Source organism: Urocitellus parryii, unplaced genomic scaffold (assembly GCF_045843805.1).
Source record: "Urocitellus parryii isolate mUroPar1 unplaced genomic scaffold, mUroPar1.hap1 Scaffold_364, whole genome shotgun sequence".
Classification (NCBI taxonomy): Eukaryota; Metazoa; Chordata; class Mammalia; order Rodentia; family Sciuridae; genus Urocitellus; species Urocitellus parryii.
Window position 1 is genome coordinate 103,598 of NW_027553279.1, and position 20,734 is coordinate 124,331.

Sequence of the window (20,734 nt, forward strand, 5' to 3'; positions counted from 1 at the left end):
GACTCAGGCCAAGCTTCTGAAATGCTGTCTCAAGGTCAAATATCTTCTCCCCAAGACAGTCTTTGTCTTGATTTTTGTTTTTTTGTCTGTTTTTGGTGGATTTCACCCAGGAACCTCCTGTGTGCTAAGCAAGCACCCTATCACTGAGCTGTATCCCTGAACTCAGTCTTTATTCTTAGGACCATCAGTGGATTGAATGAGGCCACCCATATCACATCCTAGCCAAGCTGACACATACAATTAACAATCATCAACTGGGTGTGGTGGCGCACGCCTGTCATCTCAGTGATTCAAAAGACAGAGACAGGAGGAGAGCAAGTTTGAGGCCAGCCTCAGTTACTTAGTGAGACTCTCAGCAATTCAGTGAGACCCTGTCTCAAAATACATTTTTAAAAGACCTGGGGATGTAGCTCAGTGATACACGGGAACCCCTGGGTTCAATCCCCAGCAAAATCTCCAAAAATTTAACAATCATTTTATCACGGTTGGTCATGTATTAATCTCTCCCAGAAAGGATTATAATTTTCCATCTGGAAACCTACTGGATTTGGGAAGGCAGAGTCTCTAAAGCCTGATGTGCTATGGGCTCCAGACCCTCAGAGGAAGTTGTGGCTTGGGGTGGGGAAGGAAACACATTAGCTCATATTTAGTTGAATATTTTAATACCATGGATAGTCATAAATCCCGACATAACCTAGCTCCAAAGCAGATCGCTGAAATAGACTGAGTAGTTCTTAAGGGCTGGTAATTAAAAATCTATTTTATGTCTACAAAAGGACCTTGCTTTCTGATGGACCCCAAGATGAATCTTTTCACGAAATAATAAATTCAGTAGTTTTCTTTGTCCAGATGGAGGAAACCTTCCTGTGTGTCTAATATCAAACCCCAAAGTTCCATGGCCTTTAGCTGGGCTGGGGCATGGATGTGTTTCTTCTTTGTTCATCTCTGTGTTAATTTTCTTAGCTTATAAATGGAGGAAATAACTCCATTCAGGTCTGATAAAGCGGTTCCTGAGCAGGCACATGGACATTCAAGCACAACATGGCAGTTATTGGCATGGAGGGAAGAACTCCACAAACATAATGGGTTGGTATTGCTAGAACTATTATTTCTATGTTTGAACATTGAAACTGCCCAGGGAAGAAGCTCGCAGGAGGGGTCTTTCAAATAGTCTCCCTTTATTTTTTTTTAATCTCTTTAGTAGGAAAAAAAATAATTCATTTCTAAGGAACAGATCAGATTCCTAACCAAGAATCTTTAATCAAGAATCATTTCATTTGCTGCAGAATCTATACCTTTCAAAGAGGAGTTCATACATAGAATCCACCCACAAAACTAAGCTGAATTAGTAGGAGGAGAGAAGGGGGGTGGTTATACAAAATTCACACTGACAGAAAAAAAGAGTGTGTAGAAGTCCATGAGAATAGGCAGGCACATCCCAAGTGCGTTTGGTTTTTAAGGCAAGAGCTTCACTCTGGTTATGTAAAATGATAGGGGGAAGAGAGGAGAGGGCTGGGAGGACATGATAAATTATTCAGGTCTAAGAGACAGTGATAAAAATGTCAAAGCAGCCCTGTCATGGAATCTTTGCACCAGCTGAAAAAATTCAGGCTAGAAGCTGATTCAGCATCTTTGCCTCTGATTAAAACCAATTGCAAGTACACAGACGGGTAGAAGGAAGAGAAGAAACCTCAGGAGTTCCTTGGAAATGACAGATCAAATGATGGGCCACAGCTGCCATGTCAGGGTGAAACGGAATTACAGATATTCACCACGGGCAGAGGGTCGGCCAGCCCATGCAAATGGTAGCGCTTACAATCAAGAACTAGGTCTGGCTGGAACTTCATTAACTCCGGGCGTGCCTGCTTCTTCACTGTGAGCATGCCAGCTCTTTTCCCAGGAGCATCCCTTACCCTCGTTGCATCTTTGATGGGCGTATTTCTTTCCCAGCTGCCAAACAAGAGCTGTACCTGCCACACCAATGTCCACCATCCGTGCTTCCTGACACTACAGTTCAGACAGCAAAATGTAAGAACCTCTCCCACATCACCCGGACATAAAAACAATTTTTCATATCTATTTGGAACAGATCAAGAGACAGACATACATGTGAGGCAATGTAAAGCCTGGGCTGTCTGGATTCAAGGACAGGCCTGCCAAGAGAAAGCAGCTGCTCAACACGTCTCAGCCTTCCTTATCTCTCACACGGGGAGGGTTACAGGGTTCCTTCTAAGGATTCAACGAGTCCCCACATGTAGAGGATTGGGGACATGTCTGGTAAAGAGTAAGTGCTCCAGAAATGTTAGTTCTTATTAAGATTGTGCTTACAGGAGACATTTGCCACCCACTAAGGGAATAAATGAATGAATTGGGTGCTTAGGAGAAACATCATCAGGCAGGCTACTGGCCACTCACATGCACCTAGTGACAGCAGGCTCTGTCCATTTATAAGCACAGATGGAATGATGTGGATAGGGACTGCTGACCATGGTCTCTTCCAATTTGGCTACAAGCCCCTAGTATTCATTTCTATGTAGTAATGGTGTGTGGAATTATAGAATTTTGCCACCATCAAGTAATAAAGTTGTTTCAACAGCCCATTCACAAATACCACGTATGAAGAGGCACAAAAGAACCAGAGAACACTGTAAATAAAGCCTTCCCGACATTGACCACTGTTATTATGGCAGTGTTGTGGTTTCCTTCTTAAGTGTCCCCCGAAGCTCACGTGTTGAAGGCCAGGTCCCCATTGCAACAGTGTTCCAAGGTGGGCCTTTGGGAAGTCATTGGGTTGTGAGGGCTTTGACTTCATCAATGGATTAATCCACTGATGGATTAATCCACTTCCTAGGCTATTAGGAAGTGGTACAACATTTAGGAAGTGGAGCCTAGTTGAAGGAAGGAAATGGGGATATACGAAGAGTACATCCTTGCTTTCTCTTGCTGCTTCCTGGCGACCATGAGATGAGCAACTTCTTCACCATGCACACGTCCCTCCATGATTTTCTGTTTCCCCACAGACAATGGGGCCAAGTGACCATGGACGGAAACCACTGAAACCACTATGAGCCAAAATAAATCTTTCTTTCTTCTCAAATAGTTTATCTCTGTTTTTTTGTCACAGTAATGGAAAACTGACTAGCACAGGGAAGGAAAAGGTTTACTTTGAGCTGCTAAAACATTCTGCTCTCTGGTGAATGACAGCATCATGGACAGAGATACAATAAGGCAACACACCATAACGTGCTGCTTATGGGTTTGGAACCTTACGAAAAGGAGGTGAGAGGCAACAGAGCCAGACAAAGGGATCTATGTGTGGGAGGGTGAATATGCACATCCTCAACCCTATTCTCCCTCCTCCAGGTGAAATGTCCCATATCCCATATCCCTGCATGTCCCTCATTGCCAAAGAATTATATAACCAGAAAACCAGGAAAAGGAAACTGCTTCAGTGGCAAACCAATGCTCCACAGGGATCCGATGATTTCTTATCACTTCCTCCTTGCATGGCTCAGCTATGGCAGGCGCCCCAGTGGGGACAGCCAGGTCTGAGAGCTGCCCTGATTGTCCCCACAGTTGCATCACCTGCAAACCCACACTGAAGTCCTTCTGCAGAACAGTAAAATGCCAACTCCCTCCTTGGCTTCCTGACCTGCTATTTTCCCTGGCTGTCTCCAGAGCCAGCTGGAGGGGAATATCATTCTTAAACTATGTGGAATAATGTCACTTGAGAGCGAGGCAAACTGTTTCTACACAGGTCTTTGTGTCCTTACTAAGATTTTGTTGCTAAGGGCACACCAGAGAGCCCCCATATGGGGGAAGGATCTGATGGAGGCCAGGTATTTTCCTTTTGTTTTATTTGGGTTCTAACCAATTTATTGGCCAGTCAGTGACATGGGAGCTTCAGGGACATTCCTGTAACAGATTCCGCCTCCATCACACCTTGGCTATCCTTTGCCTAAACATTTCCTCTGCAGAAGGACAGCCTGTTGGGGCTGATTCTTTTTTAAATGTTTCTATTAATGCCTATTAATGCACTATACATAATATTGGGTTTGGGGCTGATTCTTGAGCTCTGGTATTCAGTCACGAGGATCGAGCCAGACTTCTTTCTTTATCTCTAGTGATCCCACCTTTGAATGAATTGGGCCATTGATGGCACTGAATCTTTCTTTCTGGTACTGTGAACTCATGTTGAACCCACCATGCAGGTATCTAAAGGAGGATGGGTTTTAAATGAGTCTCTTGTAGTTCTGGGCTTCCTGGATAAAAATTTAGTGTTGGAGTGAGGTTGGGTGAGAGGCAAAGGCAAGAATATGAATAATTTTACCATAAGGCAGAACTAGGGTGGATACTACAAGAGAGGTTTGGGAAGTTGTAGGTAAAAGGGATCCCAGGACTGAAAATGAGGCGAGAGAGGCCTGGGGTGTTTTCCGTGAGCAGTTGAGTCTAGTGGAGATATAAGAAGGTCACAGGCTGTCATCGACTGCATCTGGAATGTCCCCAAAGGCTTATGTGTCTAAGGCCCAGTTTCCAGCTGGTGGTGCAATAGGGTGTTGGTGGGGGCTGGCTGGAAGAGGTGGGTCCCAGAGGCTATGCTGTGTCCCTGGACCCTCCTCTCTGTCTCTTTTTGCCTCCCAGCCTCCTGGGGTGGTCAGCTGTGCTCCTCCGTGCCCTTCCCACCATGAAGTTCTGCCTCACCCAGGCCCAGAACCATCAGAGCCAAGTGACCATGGACTGAAACATGAACCAAAATAAATCTTTCCTTCTTTGTTTTTCCCAGGAATTTTGTCACAGCAATGAAAAGCTGACCAACCCACAGGCCACCCCAAAGCACTCTAGTGGGGCATGCAGAGAACTTCAGGGAAAGGCTCTGATTGTCACTCTCTCAGGGTTTCAGGACTTGGTTTGTCTTGCATACCACGGTCAGTTGGGGGTCCTCTTCCCATTCCTTGACACTCCAAGCCATACTAAAGCTCATAGAATGGTGTCTGACAGGGAGCCCATGTGGTTTCTAAAAATCTAAGCAGCATCGCTGGCCAGTGGGCAGTGCTTGAGCTATTTTCTTCTGGAAATTTACATACTGGAGTTCCTGGACGGGTGAGAGCATCACAAAGAGGTCCCTCTGGTTTTTCCTATCTTGCTAATATTCAAAACTGGCAAAGTATGAAGTGACTAAAACTCTCTATTTGAATGGGTTCTCTTGGAAGTCAAAGAGCAGAAAAGACTCACTGTACCCTTCTGCCATGTTCTGCCACACCTTGGGCCCAGAGCAGTAGTCAGACAGTCGTTCATGGACTGAACCTCTGAAACCATAAGCCCCAAATGAACTTTTCCTCCTCTAAGTTGTTCTTGTCAGGTATTTGATCATAGTGATAAAAAGCTGCCTAACACATCTCTTATTCTATATAAACATATATATCTCATAACAGGGTTCTATTATAATCTATTTCACCCTTTCTATATCACAAGTTACTTAACATATCTAGCTAGGTAGTATTTATACTGTTCCTTTCTCTTCTGCTTCTATTTAACAAATGGTTTACTAATAAAATCAGTAGATATCCTTCTTTTGTGACCCTCAGAAATATACACAACAAAGTAAAAACATGCCTTTCTAAACATCAAGTTATTGTTCTCCCGTCTCTTCAACAGAAAACTAGCCATTAAGAAAGGACTGCTGGGCTGGAGTTGTGGCTCAGCAGTAGAGCACTTGCCTAGCACGTTCAAAGCCCTGGATTCAATCCTCAGCATCACATAAAAATTAATAAAATAAAGGTATTCTGTCCAATTACAACTAAAAAATATTTTTAAAAACAAAGAAAGAAAGGACTCCTAAGATCTGATAGTCAACCCAAGAGATGGTCACTGTAAAAAAATTCCCAGGCTCCATGAACTAGACAGCAGTAATCAACATAGCCACTTATCTGAGACACTAAGAAAATTGTGGTACATCACAAAGCCAATTACCCCAGTTTCACAAGACAGCTCATCATCAGTATTTCCTTTTGTCACTTATTCTAGTAGAAATAAGACTATCTAAGGATTTTCATTTCTGCAGATGATTAAAATTCTTACAAGAGTTGTGTGATTTTCAGCTGGGGTGAGGGAAGTGGGGAAGATAAGGGAGAGGAAAGGGCGGACCGTGGGACGATTTAAAGGAAAAAATCACAGTAGCACAGAAATTTAGAAGTCATCCTCACGACAGTTAAAGATGGGAAAACAAAATTCCATGCAAAGAAAAATAAAGACTCTAATATTGGATTCAAAGATTCAAATAGCTCATTTTACAGTCAAACTAATATCACACTTCATGCAACACATTTGACACTGTTTATGCCTCGTTTGCCACAAAAAGATCATGGTAAACAAAGATTACATTCCCCCCAAAGTTACTAGCTGAAACCAGGTGCAGTCAGGATTATTCAACCTTGAAAAAGTCATAATGAAGACAGGATATCTTCCCATATGCAAAGAGTAAGATTCTTTTCATAATTATGGTGCATTCAGCAACAACTGACTGACTTAGAATCTGTAAGAAAGTGAGAAACAATAACAGGGTCCTTGGGAGTACTTCGTTTTTATTAGCATCATTGATTTCACAAAGCTCAGTGATCATTACCTACTATCACGATGAAACTGTTCAACCCTCTGAAATTAAAGGACTTTTAAAAAAAGCTATTTTATTTAACCCATTGGCATCAAAAACAGAGAAAGATGTGCCACCTCAGAGAACACAACTTGCAAAGTACCACAGAATGGCAAAGTGGACTGACAATGAGAAGGCCCGACTTCTGCCACTGAAGAGTCAACTACTTTTTTTCCCCAGAGCTTGTTTCCTACTAAGTGAATAACTAGACTAGATAATCTCTGAAGCTTTTTTCAGCACTTGTATGACAAAAAAAAATATTAACTGAGCTGGCCATCATGACATGTGCCTGTAGCCCCAGCTACTCAGGCAGCTGAGACAGGAAAACTGCTTGAGTCCAGCTGGAGCATCACTTGAGCCCGTAAGTCTGAGTCCAACAGGGGCAACATAGTGAGATTCCCCCATCAAAGAAAGATAATTGTGAAATGTTTCCCTGGGCCAGAGGTACAACTCAGTGGTAGAGTACATACCCTGGTTCAATTCTTAGCACCACCAAAAAATTTTTCCCCACTATTGATTTTAAAAGCCTATCCATGGCCGGGCGTGGTGGTGCATGCCTATAATCCCAGAGGTTTGGGAGGCTAAGGCAAGAGGATCACGAGTTCAAAGCCAGCCTCAGCAAAAAAGCAGGGTGCAAGAAACTCAGTGAGACCCTGTCTATAATAAAATATCAAACAGGGGTGGGGATGTGGCTCAGTGGTCAAGTGCCCCCCAGTTCAATCTCCAGTACAAAAAAAAAAACCTATCTATGACACTGGCCTGATATCAGAAATTAATTACTTTGAAAATTTAGTTGTGCCTCCATGTTTCAATCTTAGCCTCCAATATCCCTTACTACAAACCATCACTAATTAAGAAAAATGTCTGTGATGATATCTATTTGTTTGGTATCTGACCCATCCAATATAGTAGCTACTTTTCACATGTGGCCATTAAGCACTTAAAAGGTGGCTACTGGTTGAGAAACTGAATTTTAAATTTTATTTCCTTTTAAACAGTATAAATTAAAAGAACTACAAATGGCCATTATATTGGACATTATGGTACCTTAGTAGATCCCTGCCTTGTGAAACAATGGTATTTACTAATAAGAGTATAAACCAAAAAAACAAACGATAAAAATAACAAACTCTCTTTCACAAAGAGTTTAGTTGTGGATGGACACAATATCTTATTTTTATGTGGTGCTGAGGATCAAACTCCGTGCACCATACATAATAGGCCAACACTTTTCCACTGAGCTAAAACCCCAACCCAGAACTGTTGTTTAAGGTTCTGATCCTTGGCAACCAATGCTGGCAATGATGCTTTATAGGCACTTACTTGGGAGGGGGTCACCATCCACTTTTGTTTTACTCATTCTTATTTCACACTGCTACAAGAATTTAGGAAGCAAACTAAATAATGGCAGCAAATTCAACTCTGGTGCTCTGTAACTCTCCATGTGCATCCACCAGACTGTCAATCACTGTGTAGTTTATTTCAGAGACCATTTACTGAATGCCTACTATGGACCTGGCATTATACTGAATACTGGAAATGAAAGATTTCTAGCAGCTTAAAGGCTTTGAGATAGAGAAAAAAAACTGATTCAGATCATTTCAAAATCAGATGACAAAACTACAATGAGAAAGGGTATGATGGGGTCATAGGACTCTAAGGTCCATCTAGAGGTTTAGGAAAACTTTCAGGAAATGACAACTGAGCTGAATCTTGAAGAATGTGTCAGATAAGGGCATCCCAGTCAGACAAATACTATGAGTAAAGGGACACGCAGCAGCAATTTCTAGGGCAAAAATTCATAGACAGCAGGCATCAGAAACCTTGCTAAGGAGCTTGGACTCTGTGTTATAAGCAATAGCTACTGAGGATTTTTTTTAAATGAGGAAATGATATAGTCAATGTTACTCTTCTGATCAATCACTCTGGCAGTAATGTGGAAGACAACAGTTTAGAGATCAATTAGGAGGCTGGTACAATGAATTCGGTAGGCAAGAAGGGTTCAGGGCACCAGTTATGAGGAGATAGATTATCTACTTTAGAAGAAGTAAACTAACAAGTGAGGAAAAGGAGGGAATCAAGGATGGCTTCCAGGTTTCTGGTTTTGATGGAACCATTAACCAATGGGTTAATAATTAATCAAATCTATAAGGTCCCTTTTACCATGCAAGGAAACATCACAAGCTCCAAATGTTAGTACATAGACATCTTTAGGGAGAGGGGTCATTATGCTACCTATTACACCTCTCAGTTCCATGAAGTTGAGAAGTTCTCTCAGAGGTCTTAGAAAACAGGAAGAAGGTTAAAAAAAAAACAGGACTTAAAAAAATCCCAGAATTAACAGGCAGCTACTCAAATTCAGAGATGAGAAACAAATGAGATATGTCAAAATTATTTTGCCTCCTATCTTTTAGGCAAAGGGTAAAGATTAAAAACAGAGAATCTCCACTATTTCTGTTTAATGAAAAAACATTCATTTGGAGGTGATTTTTAAATTTTAAAAAAAGTTATCCTGAAGAACTGAAATAATACATATTCAATTTGGTTAAAGAGAAACAGGCCCAGAAGCACCACCAGAAACATATTTGTTCAATTTGAGGAGGGTCTTTTCTAACAGTTACTGTTGTTAAAAATGGAATGACCCTCCTCTGTCATCTTAAGGGCATTCTTGGCTCTTGTAAGATGATTTTTTTTTCCTCTACAAAGAGGGAGTTAGTAAGGCTCCCCTCATCAGAAGGTCAGGCCTATGAATTCTAAAAGAGAATAAACTTTTTGTTTCATTTGTTGTGTGGCCCTCTTCTTCAATTTATCCCTAGCATTTTGTGAATCAAGAATTCACAATACTAGTTCATTAGGATGACCTGGGAATCAGTCTTGATTTCTTCTTTCCATCAATGCTCAGATTCAATCCATCAACAAGTTTGTATCAAAATACTTGTTAAATGCCTTCATTTCTCTCCTTCCCAGCCTCCAGGGTCCAAGTAACTAGTACCTCTGCCCTGGAATGACTGATCTCCAGGGCTTCTATAATTTCCTACCACCCCACTCTAGCTCACCCTTCTACAGCTATATATACAAGCATGCACACACAGAATAACATGTCTGTTATTCTCTTCACAGACAAGAGAATTCCTGTTTAAAGGCAAAGTCAATTATGGGACCATCCATCATTATATGGCCTTTTACCTTTATCTCCAACTTCTCTGCATACCAATCTTATCACTTGATAACTATGCTACTATCACACAGGCCACCTTCTTCGTGTCAGTCCTTCCCACTTACTGGATTCTTAAGCTGAAATGTCCTTTCCTCGACTCTGTATGTGCCTCACATCTTAGCCCAGGGATCATCTCTTAAGACAGGCCTTCACTGAGCATCCTACAACTAACTCCCTTTTACATCAGTTTCTTTTATTTATAGCCAATTTCTCCCCACCCACTCCCACCCCATTAAAATATAAGCAACATTATAGCATAGGGAATTTGTGCAGTTTGTTCACCCCCTCTCAGTGCCTTAAACATAACATGTGTCCAATTTGCTAAATAAAGAGACAAATTAATGACTGATTCCATTTGCAGAATAATCCTGCAACTTCAGATACATCGATGGCAAAGTACAAGCACATTCAAAAATCACAAATAACTGATTTTTGGAATAAGCATTTTAAGGACTATTCACACCACACGGTGGCTCACACACTTTACAATGAACAAGTCCTGCTCTCCTATAACACACTTACATGAGGGCAGAGCCTGTGCCAATGTTCAGCACTAAATATTCAAAGGAAAACTTGCTACTCCATCAAGACATATGGTTACTTTATCTTTGATTACCTGGTTGGTTATACTGATCTTCATAAGCATCCAACCAATAAAACTGGAACACTTGTTCTTCATCTGTCCCTTTTACCAATGGGAGTTGACTGGAATCCACTTGAATTTCTTGTGCTGAGAAACTATCATCTTCCTGATCAATGCCCCAACAAGAGTCATCTGGGAGAAAACTTCCCCTGCAGAAATTAAATTTTCCAACCTTTTCAAAATCTAACAGAGTAGGGCTGGTGCTACTGCTCAGTGGCAGAGCACTTGCCTAACGTGTGAGGCACTGGGTTCAATCCTTAACACTGCATAAAGACCTAAACAAATAAAGGCATGCTGTCCATCTATAACTATGAAAACTTTTTTTTTTTTTTTAAATCTTGGCTGGGACTGTAGCTCAGTGGTAGAGCACTTGCCTAGCACATGTGAGGCACTGGGTTCAATCCTCAGCACCACATAAAAATAAATAAATAAAATAAAGGTATTGTGTCCATCTACAATGAAAAAAAATTTTTTTTTTTTAATCTAACAGAGGGGCTGGGGATGCGGCTTAAGCGGTAGCGTGCTCGCCTGGTATGCGTGCGGCCTGGGTTCGATCCTCAGCACCACATACAAAGATGTTATGTCCACCAAAAACTAAAAAATAAATATTAAAAAAAATTCAAAAAAAATCTAACAGATTGATTAGAGTGCTATCTGCCAGGAAAAAAAATACCAGAAAATGCTCTTACAAGCAAGACGTGGTCTCTTTCCTAGGATCCGCCTTATGTTTCATCCTCTCTGCTGGCTCACTCTCTTGGTCCCAAGTCTTGGCAGCCACAGGCTTCATATCCACCTCCTCAGCTTCCATGGGCTCATCAAAGTCACCATCTTCAAACTCCATTTCCCCTGACTCAAACTCATCATCCGGACACTCTGGCTGCACCAGCTCTCCTATAGACATCAGCATATATTCCTGTCACATGCTAGTACCTGGGGCACAATGGTTTACCCAACACTGAAACATCAGCACATCCCTTTTCCTACACTTGTATTTCTCTTTAGTCTCCAAATTGGATGTTTTTAACTTTTAGTGCTACAAATCCAAATCTTTCACACTTAGACTTGCCATCACAATACCTCCACTTCTTCTACTGCTGTAAAAACAACTGCTCAACACCCTTGCACTTCTGCCTGACATCAGACTTACCAGCAAATTCAGCTCGTTTAAGAGGAGCAGGAGTTAATGAAAGCTCCTTCCTGGCGACAGGGGAAGCAGTTTTTCCTGAAGGAATTGCCTGTAAACATTTTTAAATGTTTAGTCACTTAGACTTGCATACTAAAAATATGTAACTGTCCTACCCTGACCAAAGATAATGACAGTTCCCATTTATAAAAAGATTTTATGTATTATTAATGTAATAGCTTCAATTATTTTACTGTTACCTAGATTTACAGAAAAAAATACTTGTTTCCAGGAGGAAAATTATTGCATTTAGCACAGTTGTGATACCTATAATAAACACATATTAGTTACTACAAAATTTACTATGAAAAAAGCAGGCACATGCTATTTTTGAAATACACAAAACTATATATTGAATGGCAGTCCTAATTTAAAAAAAAATCAAAAATAAATTCAAAGGCATTTCCTTCACATAGAAAAGCAAAAATACATAAATTTAAAACAATATCATAAATCCAGAAAGGGTATCTCTATACACTTTACCTTGGGGGTGTACACAGCAAAAGGATTCAGAGAAGCTCCAGTAGATCTTTTCTTCTTAGGTATTATTATAGGTGGAAGAGTTATTTGAGGTTTCTAAAAGGAAGGGTAAGACAGATATTCACTGCCATGCTTGGTTTACCACGTAACAGAGAAAGTGCATTTCGCTCACTGAAACCCAATAAGCATTTTTACTTCCCTGCCCCCCGCCCCCCGCAGGATCTATGTTCATACACTGTGGTTACTATAGCAACAATACTACAGAAGTCACTAGAAAACCTGAATAGATACTGAATCCACCCCTCACCAATTCTTTTCTTTTTAAAATTTAACGCAGTCTTTCACTTATCCTTCCAGAATATTACATTTAAAAACAATCAAGATACATATGACTGCATAGTGTTGATGCTAGATTATTTTGATCTATGGCCATTTAGAAAGAAATACACTTCTAAATAAGCACTTAGAATTTATGAGAAATGCCCAAATTTCAAATTCGCAGTGTAGGTGAGCCTATTTGAGTTCTATCAGGAATAGGACACTAACTCTTTCTTCACTCCCACTCAGAATTAAAGACTGACAGGCTTCAATCTATTTAGGGAACATATGCTATAGCAACTGAACACAAGCAGTGAGCATTCACAGAACTGATTCCTGGGTGTATTCTTACTACTTCCAACATACACCCACACAGCCCCATCTACATAATCGCATAGCTGTAACAGCTAGAAACTACTCACCTAAAATGGTGAGAAGAAACTAACTGGAAGATTTTATTTTTCTTTTTATTTTTGTGGGATATTTCTTTTGGTGGTACTGTCCTTGCATTTTTTTAAATTCTAGCAAAAGTCTATTCCATACAACTTCTGAATTATTTCTAGAACCAATGTTCCCTGCACATTTTATAACTCCCAAAGAATCACTTACCTCAGTGTTCAGATCTTGTAGAATGTCACCTAGCAGTTCATCCTTAGGCAAATCTACAGCTTTCTAGAGATTATAAAGGAAGGCAAAATGAGAAAGCCCTGCACATTAAATTTTCACCCAGACCACACACATGACTATGAAAGGAAGAACCTAACCAATCAGTCCTTACATCTTCATTTCATTCACTCTAAGTGCTCAAATCTATTCAGATTTTAACTACCACCTGTGTATACATAAATTCTAAATTTATAGCTCCCATCCTCTATTTTAATTCTCATTACATGATATTCCTTCTAGTCACTGAAATTAAACACACTTTCAATTCAGTTTTCCTGTTCAATCTTTCTTTTCTATGTCCCAAATTCTAATCATTGAGGTGCTTAAATCATTTGAAAACTAAAGTCAACTTAGTGAGTGAAGCTAGGAAAATGTTATTTAAATATGTATTAAGTTTCTAATATCTGTATAATCATATTCTAAATTCATTTCACAAAGGAAAAGACAAAATATACAGAAACCATGAAACTCACATCTGTGGTTTTCTTTCCAGCACTAGCAATGAACATTGACTTGATATTGTTTGGTTTTGTCACTGCAAGTTTCTTTACATTCTTCTTGTCTCTGTTGCGTGCTTTAGCATCCTTTCCTATTGGAACATATATTATTTAGAAACACAAAAGGTCCCAGTTCAAATTGGAAAACAAAAAGCCTAGTAGTCACTTGTTCTCCATATATGGGAATTTGGGAAGAAAATATTAAAACTTCAAAATACAAATATATAAGATTTTACACGAGGTACATAAAGAAGAAACTTTAAAATAAGCTAAATTCAAAAACTCAGGCTAAACGTTATTACAAAAACTGATAAAACACAAGTTAAATATCAGGATGAGTTAAGTGTGACTATTTAATTGCTAATGTTAGTGTTAATAAAAAGTCTTTTTTTTTAAGTGAGACAGGAGGGCTGGGGTTGTAGCTCAATGGTAGAGCACTTGCCTGGCACGTGTGAAGCACTGGGTTCAATTCTCAGCATCACATAAAAATAAATAAAAGTATTGTGTAAAAAAAAGTGATATAGGAAAGATAAAGCCAAGCTGGAATCAAGATATTATCCTAGTAACCTTCATGAGATCATATCTTTGATTTTATATGTAATTTGACAGAACAACTTAACTGTAAAGAAATGGAATTACCAGTTATGATACTGTAGCATCCTGATTTCCATTTTTATGAGAACAGCAACTAGACACATGCAACTATGTCACATTAACACTAAACAGCACAGAGGCATTTGCTCATTAAAAGAAAACTTTTGCCATTTAATCTCTTCTGACCATGTGTAAATCAACTTTCCTAATACTGTCGATTTTAATCTCACTTTCTGATTCATCCCCAAATAGTCTCAATCTCAAAAAAACTAAATGAATAATTAAAATAGTGTGGTAGTGGCATATACATAGAGAGACCAGATGAGTAAAAAATACAATCTAGAAAAAAGACCCCATCACATATGGAAATTTAGCATATAATAAAGGTGACAACTTACATCACTTGGGGAAAAATAGATTTATAAATAAATAGTGTCGGCTAGCCATTTGTAAGATCCATATAAACATCAAAAGGAAATTTTAAAAATAAAACTATGCAAGTACTTTAGAAAAGCAAATTCCTTTGTAACCTGGGTATAGTAAAAATCTAACACTAATTCAAAATCCACTTTCAAGGAAAAAACAGATTGATAAATTCAATTACACCAGAAAAGGAATTTAAAGAAAAACCTGGAGAAAATATTTACAATATGTATCACAGATAAAGTATCCATTACCCTGACAAACATTTCCCTGATATAAAGATCTAAAACAACCAATTGAAACTCAAAAGGAATGTGAGCAATAAATACAAAGTTTTATGAGAAGATCCACAACTTTATGTATAAAAGAAATGCAAATGAACACCACACTGAGATGCCATTTCTCGCATATCAGACTCACAAAAATTCAGCTTAACAACATACTATCAGCAGGGCTTTGGGGAAATACACACTCAGACACTGTTCATAGGAGGGTACAAAAGAAAAACTCCTAGAAGAACTTGAGAACTTGGCAATATCTTGTCAACGCCTAATAAAAATTTTGTGAGCATTTACTCTCTGAGCCAACAATTCCACTTCTAGGAATTTTCCAAGGAAAACATAATATGCACAAGAGTTACTGGATGTGTGGCACTATTTGTAATAATAAATTATTGAAAATAAATGTCTACCCAAAATAATTATTTTAATAAATGATAGCATATCAATATAATGGAGTACTATGCAGCCATAAAGACATAAATAAGAAAAATCTGTTAAGTACTAATATGAAGTGATTTTCAGAATATCTTAAATGAAAAAAGCAAACTACAAAACTATCTATAGATGATATCTTTTGTCTAAGAAAGAAAATAGAAATACATACACACAATTCCATTCCTAGGTATATATCCAAAAGAAATGAAAACAGGTATTCAAACAAAAGCTTCAACATACATGTTCATAGCAGCATTAAAAAAGGTAGATAACTCAGTGCCCATCAACTGATGAATGGGTAAACAAAATGGGCAACACATATCCAGATAATATTATTCAGCCACAAAAAAGAATAAAGCACTAATACATGCTATAGCATGGAAGGAACTTTAAAACATTATGCTAAGTGAAAGATGCCAGACAAAAAAGGTTACATATTGTATGATCCCAGTTATATAAAACATCCACAACAGGCAAAACCATAGAAACAGAAAGCAGATTAATGGTTGCCAGGTGCTGAGGGAAGGAAGACTAGAGAGTGACTGCTTAATGAGTATGGGGTTTCCATCTGGGGCAATGAAAATATTCTGAAATTAGATAATGGTGATGGCTGCAAACACTGCAAATGTACTGAATGTCATGGTAAATTCTGTGATATGTATTCTACCATAATAAAAACAGGCATTTTTCACATGGCAAGGCTATGAAAAGGTTTACAGGACATTTGTAAAATATGTGAGACCAGAGAATTGCATTAAGGAACTTGTATCTTTATTGAGACCAACTGGAGCAGTTTGAAGACAGAATATACCTAATGGTTAAAATGTTTAGTATGCAAGGGAGCTGGGGATATGGGGATATAGGTCAGTTGGTAGAGTGCTTGCCTTGCATGCACAAGGCCCTGGGTTCAAACCCCAGCAACCGCCCCCACACACACAGTTTAGTATGCAGAAATCCACAATTAGTGTTTGTTTTATTGTGCTTTTCCAGTTATTTTTCTTCATTTGGACTTGACCAATATTTTTCTCTATTTGAAAACAGCATGCCAGGGACTGGATTCACACCATAAGGAGCTGACTTTATACTCAAAACTACAATTTCTTGTAAATTTTTAAAATGGATTTCAGAATTCTGTTTGCCTTCATAATATCTTGTGACCTTACGTGGGCTCTTAGTGAGGTTCACTGAAACAATGGGGATTTGTGGGTGAATGACAGTGGCAAAGCATGAAATAAAAATTTCTAAGACTAGCTGTCTTCCAGAATATCAACTCATTCTCTTTACTAATGTATTGCCAAAACAGATAACAATATGAAAAGAAACAGTGGTGGCTCATTTATTCAACAAATACTGCATACTTCTTTCATGTCTGCTGCTGTGATCAGCCCTGGAGTGAGTGGGACATGGGTCCTTTCTTTGAGAAGCTCCTTAACCAGTCCAACATCCTAATTTGCAGCTGACCAAAACTAAAATCTACATAGGTGTTCGGGACTATGTCCAGTTGATATAATTAACAATATAGCCATAACACAGGTCTCCTTGATTCTGGGACATAATACAGTAAATGGGTTCATTCTATCTTCCAGGACACATATAAACTACAAATACACAATTCGCCACAATTCTACAAAAGGGTCCCAGTGTATAGAGTTTCTACACTACAGTTTGGCAGAAATTGGTCCATTCATACTCTAATGGATGGATGAATGAATAAATAACATCCCCTCTGAGGGAAAACCAAACATATGTTTTTTTTAATAACTGTGAATAAAGGAAAGATAAACCAGAAATTAATTAAAATGGTTATTTATAGAGATGGGTAGAAATAAGTCAGAAGGCATAGGAATAAGAGCAAGACTTTTCTGCATATATCTCTTGATATCATTTTGATTTTGACATTATATAGTTATTTTATAATATTGTAAAAAGTTAAAGACTTTTAAAAATTTGAATACAAAAACAAATGAACCTATAAACTCTCACAATAAATCTTTAGAGGGATATACACCAAGAACAAGTAAAATTGCAAAGAAATCATAAACTTTACTTAGAAAGGTTGTTAATAGAGGGCTGGGGTTGTGGCTCAGAGGTAGAGTGCTTGCCTAGCATGCATAAGGCACTGCGTTCGATCCTCAAAATAAAATATATTGTGTCCACCTATAACTAAAAAAAATGTACCTTAAAATAAACAGAAAGGTTGTTGGTTTAGTAATTCTAAATCAACTGTGTATATTTCAGAAAACAAGGATTTTCATTGAAAGTGTAAAAATATGAATTGAGAAGATGAATTCAGTAGTATTGGACTTGGATAAAATTTATCAGTATGAATTCAAAACATACATAATTTCCTAGTTCTGTTCACCAAAAGGGCCTAGAAGCTAGAAACCATCATACCCCAAGAGCAATAAACACATCCTTCTCCCAGATCTGAATAATATTCCCCATGAAAGGAACCAGATAGTGGCTAGAAACAGTTGATTCCAAGTCTGGTACAGGAGGAGTACAAGGTAAACTTTGAACATCTTCTCAGCCCTGATAGATAGGAAATGCTCAGACTGATTGGATCACATCAAAAGGATGCAGGCACCAACTAAAAGGGGTTTCACTCCTACCAGCTAAATCTGGGATAATTTGAACACCGAAAGGAGAAATGGTAGCACTGAATTATAACAGTAAATTTTCTAGAAACCCATGAGTTTGAATTGATAATTTTAAAAAGGAAAGAAGCTGAGTGCAGTGGCATGCACCTGTAGACCCAGCCACTAAGGAGGCTTAAGCACGAAGATCACCTGACCCTAGAAGTTCAAGGCCAGCCTGGGCAACGTAGCAAGACTCTATCTCAAAAATAATAGAAAAAATTTAAAAGGAGAGAATCATCAACAGATGCTGAAAGCACTGGGTGAAAATTCATGGGAAAATGGGATATACACATGGTCTCAAATTATCACCACTTATTTGCGTTAATCATAAAGGGGGAAAGGTAGCTTTAGAAGGAATCTGACATATCATCTTAACCAGGAGATCAAATTTATTATCAACACTAAGGGAATGGAATGCTCTTTACAGAGGGCATGAATTCAGGGCCTTGTGTATGCGAAGCAAGCCCAGGGTCAATTTCCAATACTGCAAAAAAAAAAAAAAAAAGGCTGCAAAAGACTCAGCAAACTGGACACATATTACTATAGACAATGATAAATGATAATATTACTGTGGTTAAGCAGATGAGAGCCTTTATTCTTAGAAAGGGACTTCTGAAGTTCAAAAATTTCACCAACAATTAGTCTGTGTCAGTGGTTGGAAAGGGGAGAGGAAACAAATGTTGCAAAACATTAATGTGCAAATGAGAGTCCACTCCCTCTGTAAGAGCATGATAGCAGAGACGTAAGGCTTTGTGGCCAAATAGGATTCTGTAACATGATTATGTATTCTTTATATTTATCGTTTTTTCAAAAAACACACTTTGGGGGCTGGGGATATAGTTCAGTTAGTAGAGTGTTTGCCTCCCATGCACAAGGCCCTGGGTTCAATCTCCAGCACCAAACACACACACGACGCACTTTGGAAACATAAAAACCTTTCCTTAGCTCAATGGCTGTATAAAAACAGATATGATTTGATGATATGGGGGGGGGCTGTTAATGGAGAATGTTCTAAAATAACCTATGGTTATAGCTGCACAATTCTGTGATGAATTTTATACTTTAAATGAGTGAATTACACAGCATGTGAGTTATATCTCAATGAAGTGGTTTTTTTTCCAAAAAAATTAAGCCACAGTTTGCTGACCACTTATCTATCACTTGGTGGTAGAAGACCAATTAACAAACTAAACCAAAAAAAAAAAAAACAAAACCAAGGAGTATTTCCCATTCTCATTTTACAGAACTAAATCTGGCTTGTTTACCTGAAAAAAATGCCAAGATTGTACAGTTAAGAAAATTTAACACATTCATTCATATCATTTTAAATTTCAATTAAACAAAGCAAGCTGATTACACTAGTATTAAACTTTATTATTGTACTGTACAATTACTGAAGAGCTAAAATTCTGAGTTCATCATTTCAGTAGGAATTAAAACACATCACTTACTATGGCAGTCCTCAATATCAACAACTCTAAACTGACCATAGGACTAAAAATTTCATACTTTCTGGTACTGTTTTTGTTTCTTATATTTAATTTTCTACACAACTGTGATTCTCTCACTGTCAGAACATATACTCTATCTAAAAATAATTGTGTAGGTTCTTCTCCCTCAAAAGGAGACTGTTTCAGAATACCAAGTCATCTTAAAAGTTTAGACAATTCTTCAAATCTCAAAATGACATTCTCTTGTAGGTACCTTTCTCACTGGTTTCAAGAGCATTATCTTCAAGATCATCATCAAAAATCTCTCGGCTGTCTTCCACATAACCAATACCATCTGCAGGAACAAAATTTAATATTGGGATCAAGTTTTCACAAGTCATCAACAATATTTTAGCCTTGGCAAAAAGAATACTTTTGTACCCACTCAGATGTTCTCCTAGTCTGTTCCATTTATAAGTACAGCAGAATCCTATTCAAACAGGTCTCAGACAATGCAGGTCATCCACACAGCAGATGTGGCATCAAAACCAAATATATACTATACCTAGCTAGGTGAAACAGGGAAATGATCTGGTCCCATAGGATCAAAAACTTAGCTACAAAAGCTTGCTTCACAGGTATTTTACTCTACCAGAAGAATTTTTTAAAAACCCTAGTCTACATGGGAAAATTAGAACATAGCTGAGCTCTATTACAGAAATAGAAACATAATCACAGACACAGTCTATATCTCCTTCCTGTGGTCAGCAATCATATAAGCAGGAAGCTTTATACAAGGGACAGAAGAACAGTAGAAAAGAACCAGCTTTTACAGTACTTTCCATTGCTCATATTACCTCTCATACCTAAAACTTCACCTGCTCCTTGCAGCAATCAGGGAGATAGTTTTCTTATCTCCATTTATAGAATAAAAACTTGTGGCTCAATGGCATTAAGTAACTTGGCCACAGTCACACAGTTGCAAAGGAGAAAAGAGAACCTCAACCTCTGTCCCTTAATTCAGATGCTGTGTTTTGGCCCCACAGAAACAATTCACTCCAATTCACCCTCCTCCCAATTCACCCTTCCCCACTTTGGTGTTGGGGGTTGAATGCAGGGTCTCATGCATCTTCACAATTCCCACAGAGTTGTTTCCTGGATGATTTTTACTATATCTTGAGGTATGTGCCTTGATTCTCCAAAATGTTGCCAAATCAACTTCTTATTGTTCTGCTTCCTCATCCTCAAATAACTAAAAATGATCCAAACCAAAGGTATG

The 20,734-nt window shown here is 38.5% G+C and overlaps 1 protein-coding gene across 1 annotated transcript in view; it reads right to left on the reverse strand.

Annotated features, from left to right (window-relative positions):
* LOC144252026 (DNA polymerase alpha catalytic subunit-like) overlaps positions 1-20,734 on the reverse strand; it is a 67,641-nt gene that overhangs the window by 37,320 nt on the left and 9,587 nt on the right. The window contains 7 exon segments of the mRNA XM_077794603.1: positions 10,483-10,658; positions 11,199-11,400; positions 11,657-11,744; positions 12,176-12,268; positions 13,100-13,162; positions 13,630-13,745; positions 19,730-19,810. Of these exon segments, the coding sequence (XP_077650729.1) occupies positions 10,483-10,658; positions 11,199-11,400; positions 11,657-11,744; positions 12,176-12,268; positions 13,100-13,162; positions 13,630-13,745; positions 19,730-19,810 (819 nt within the window).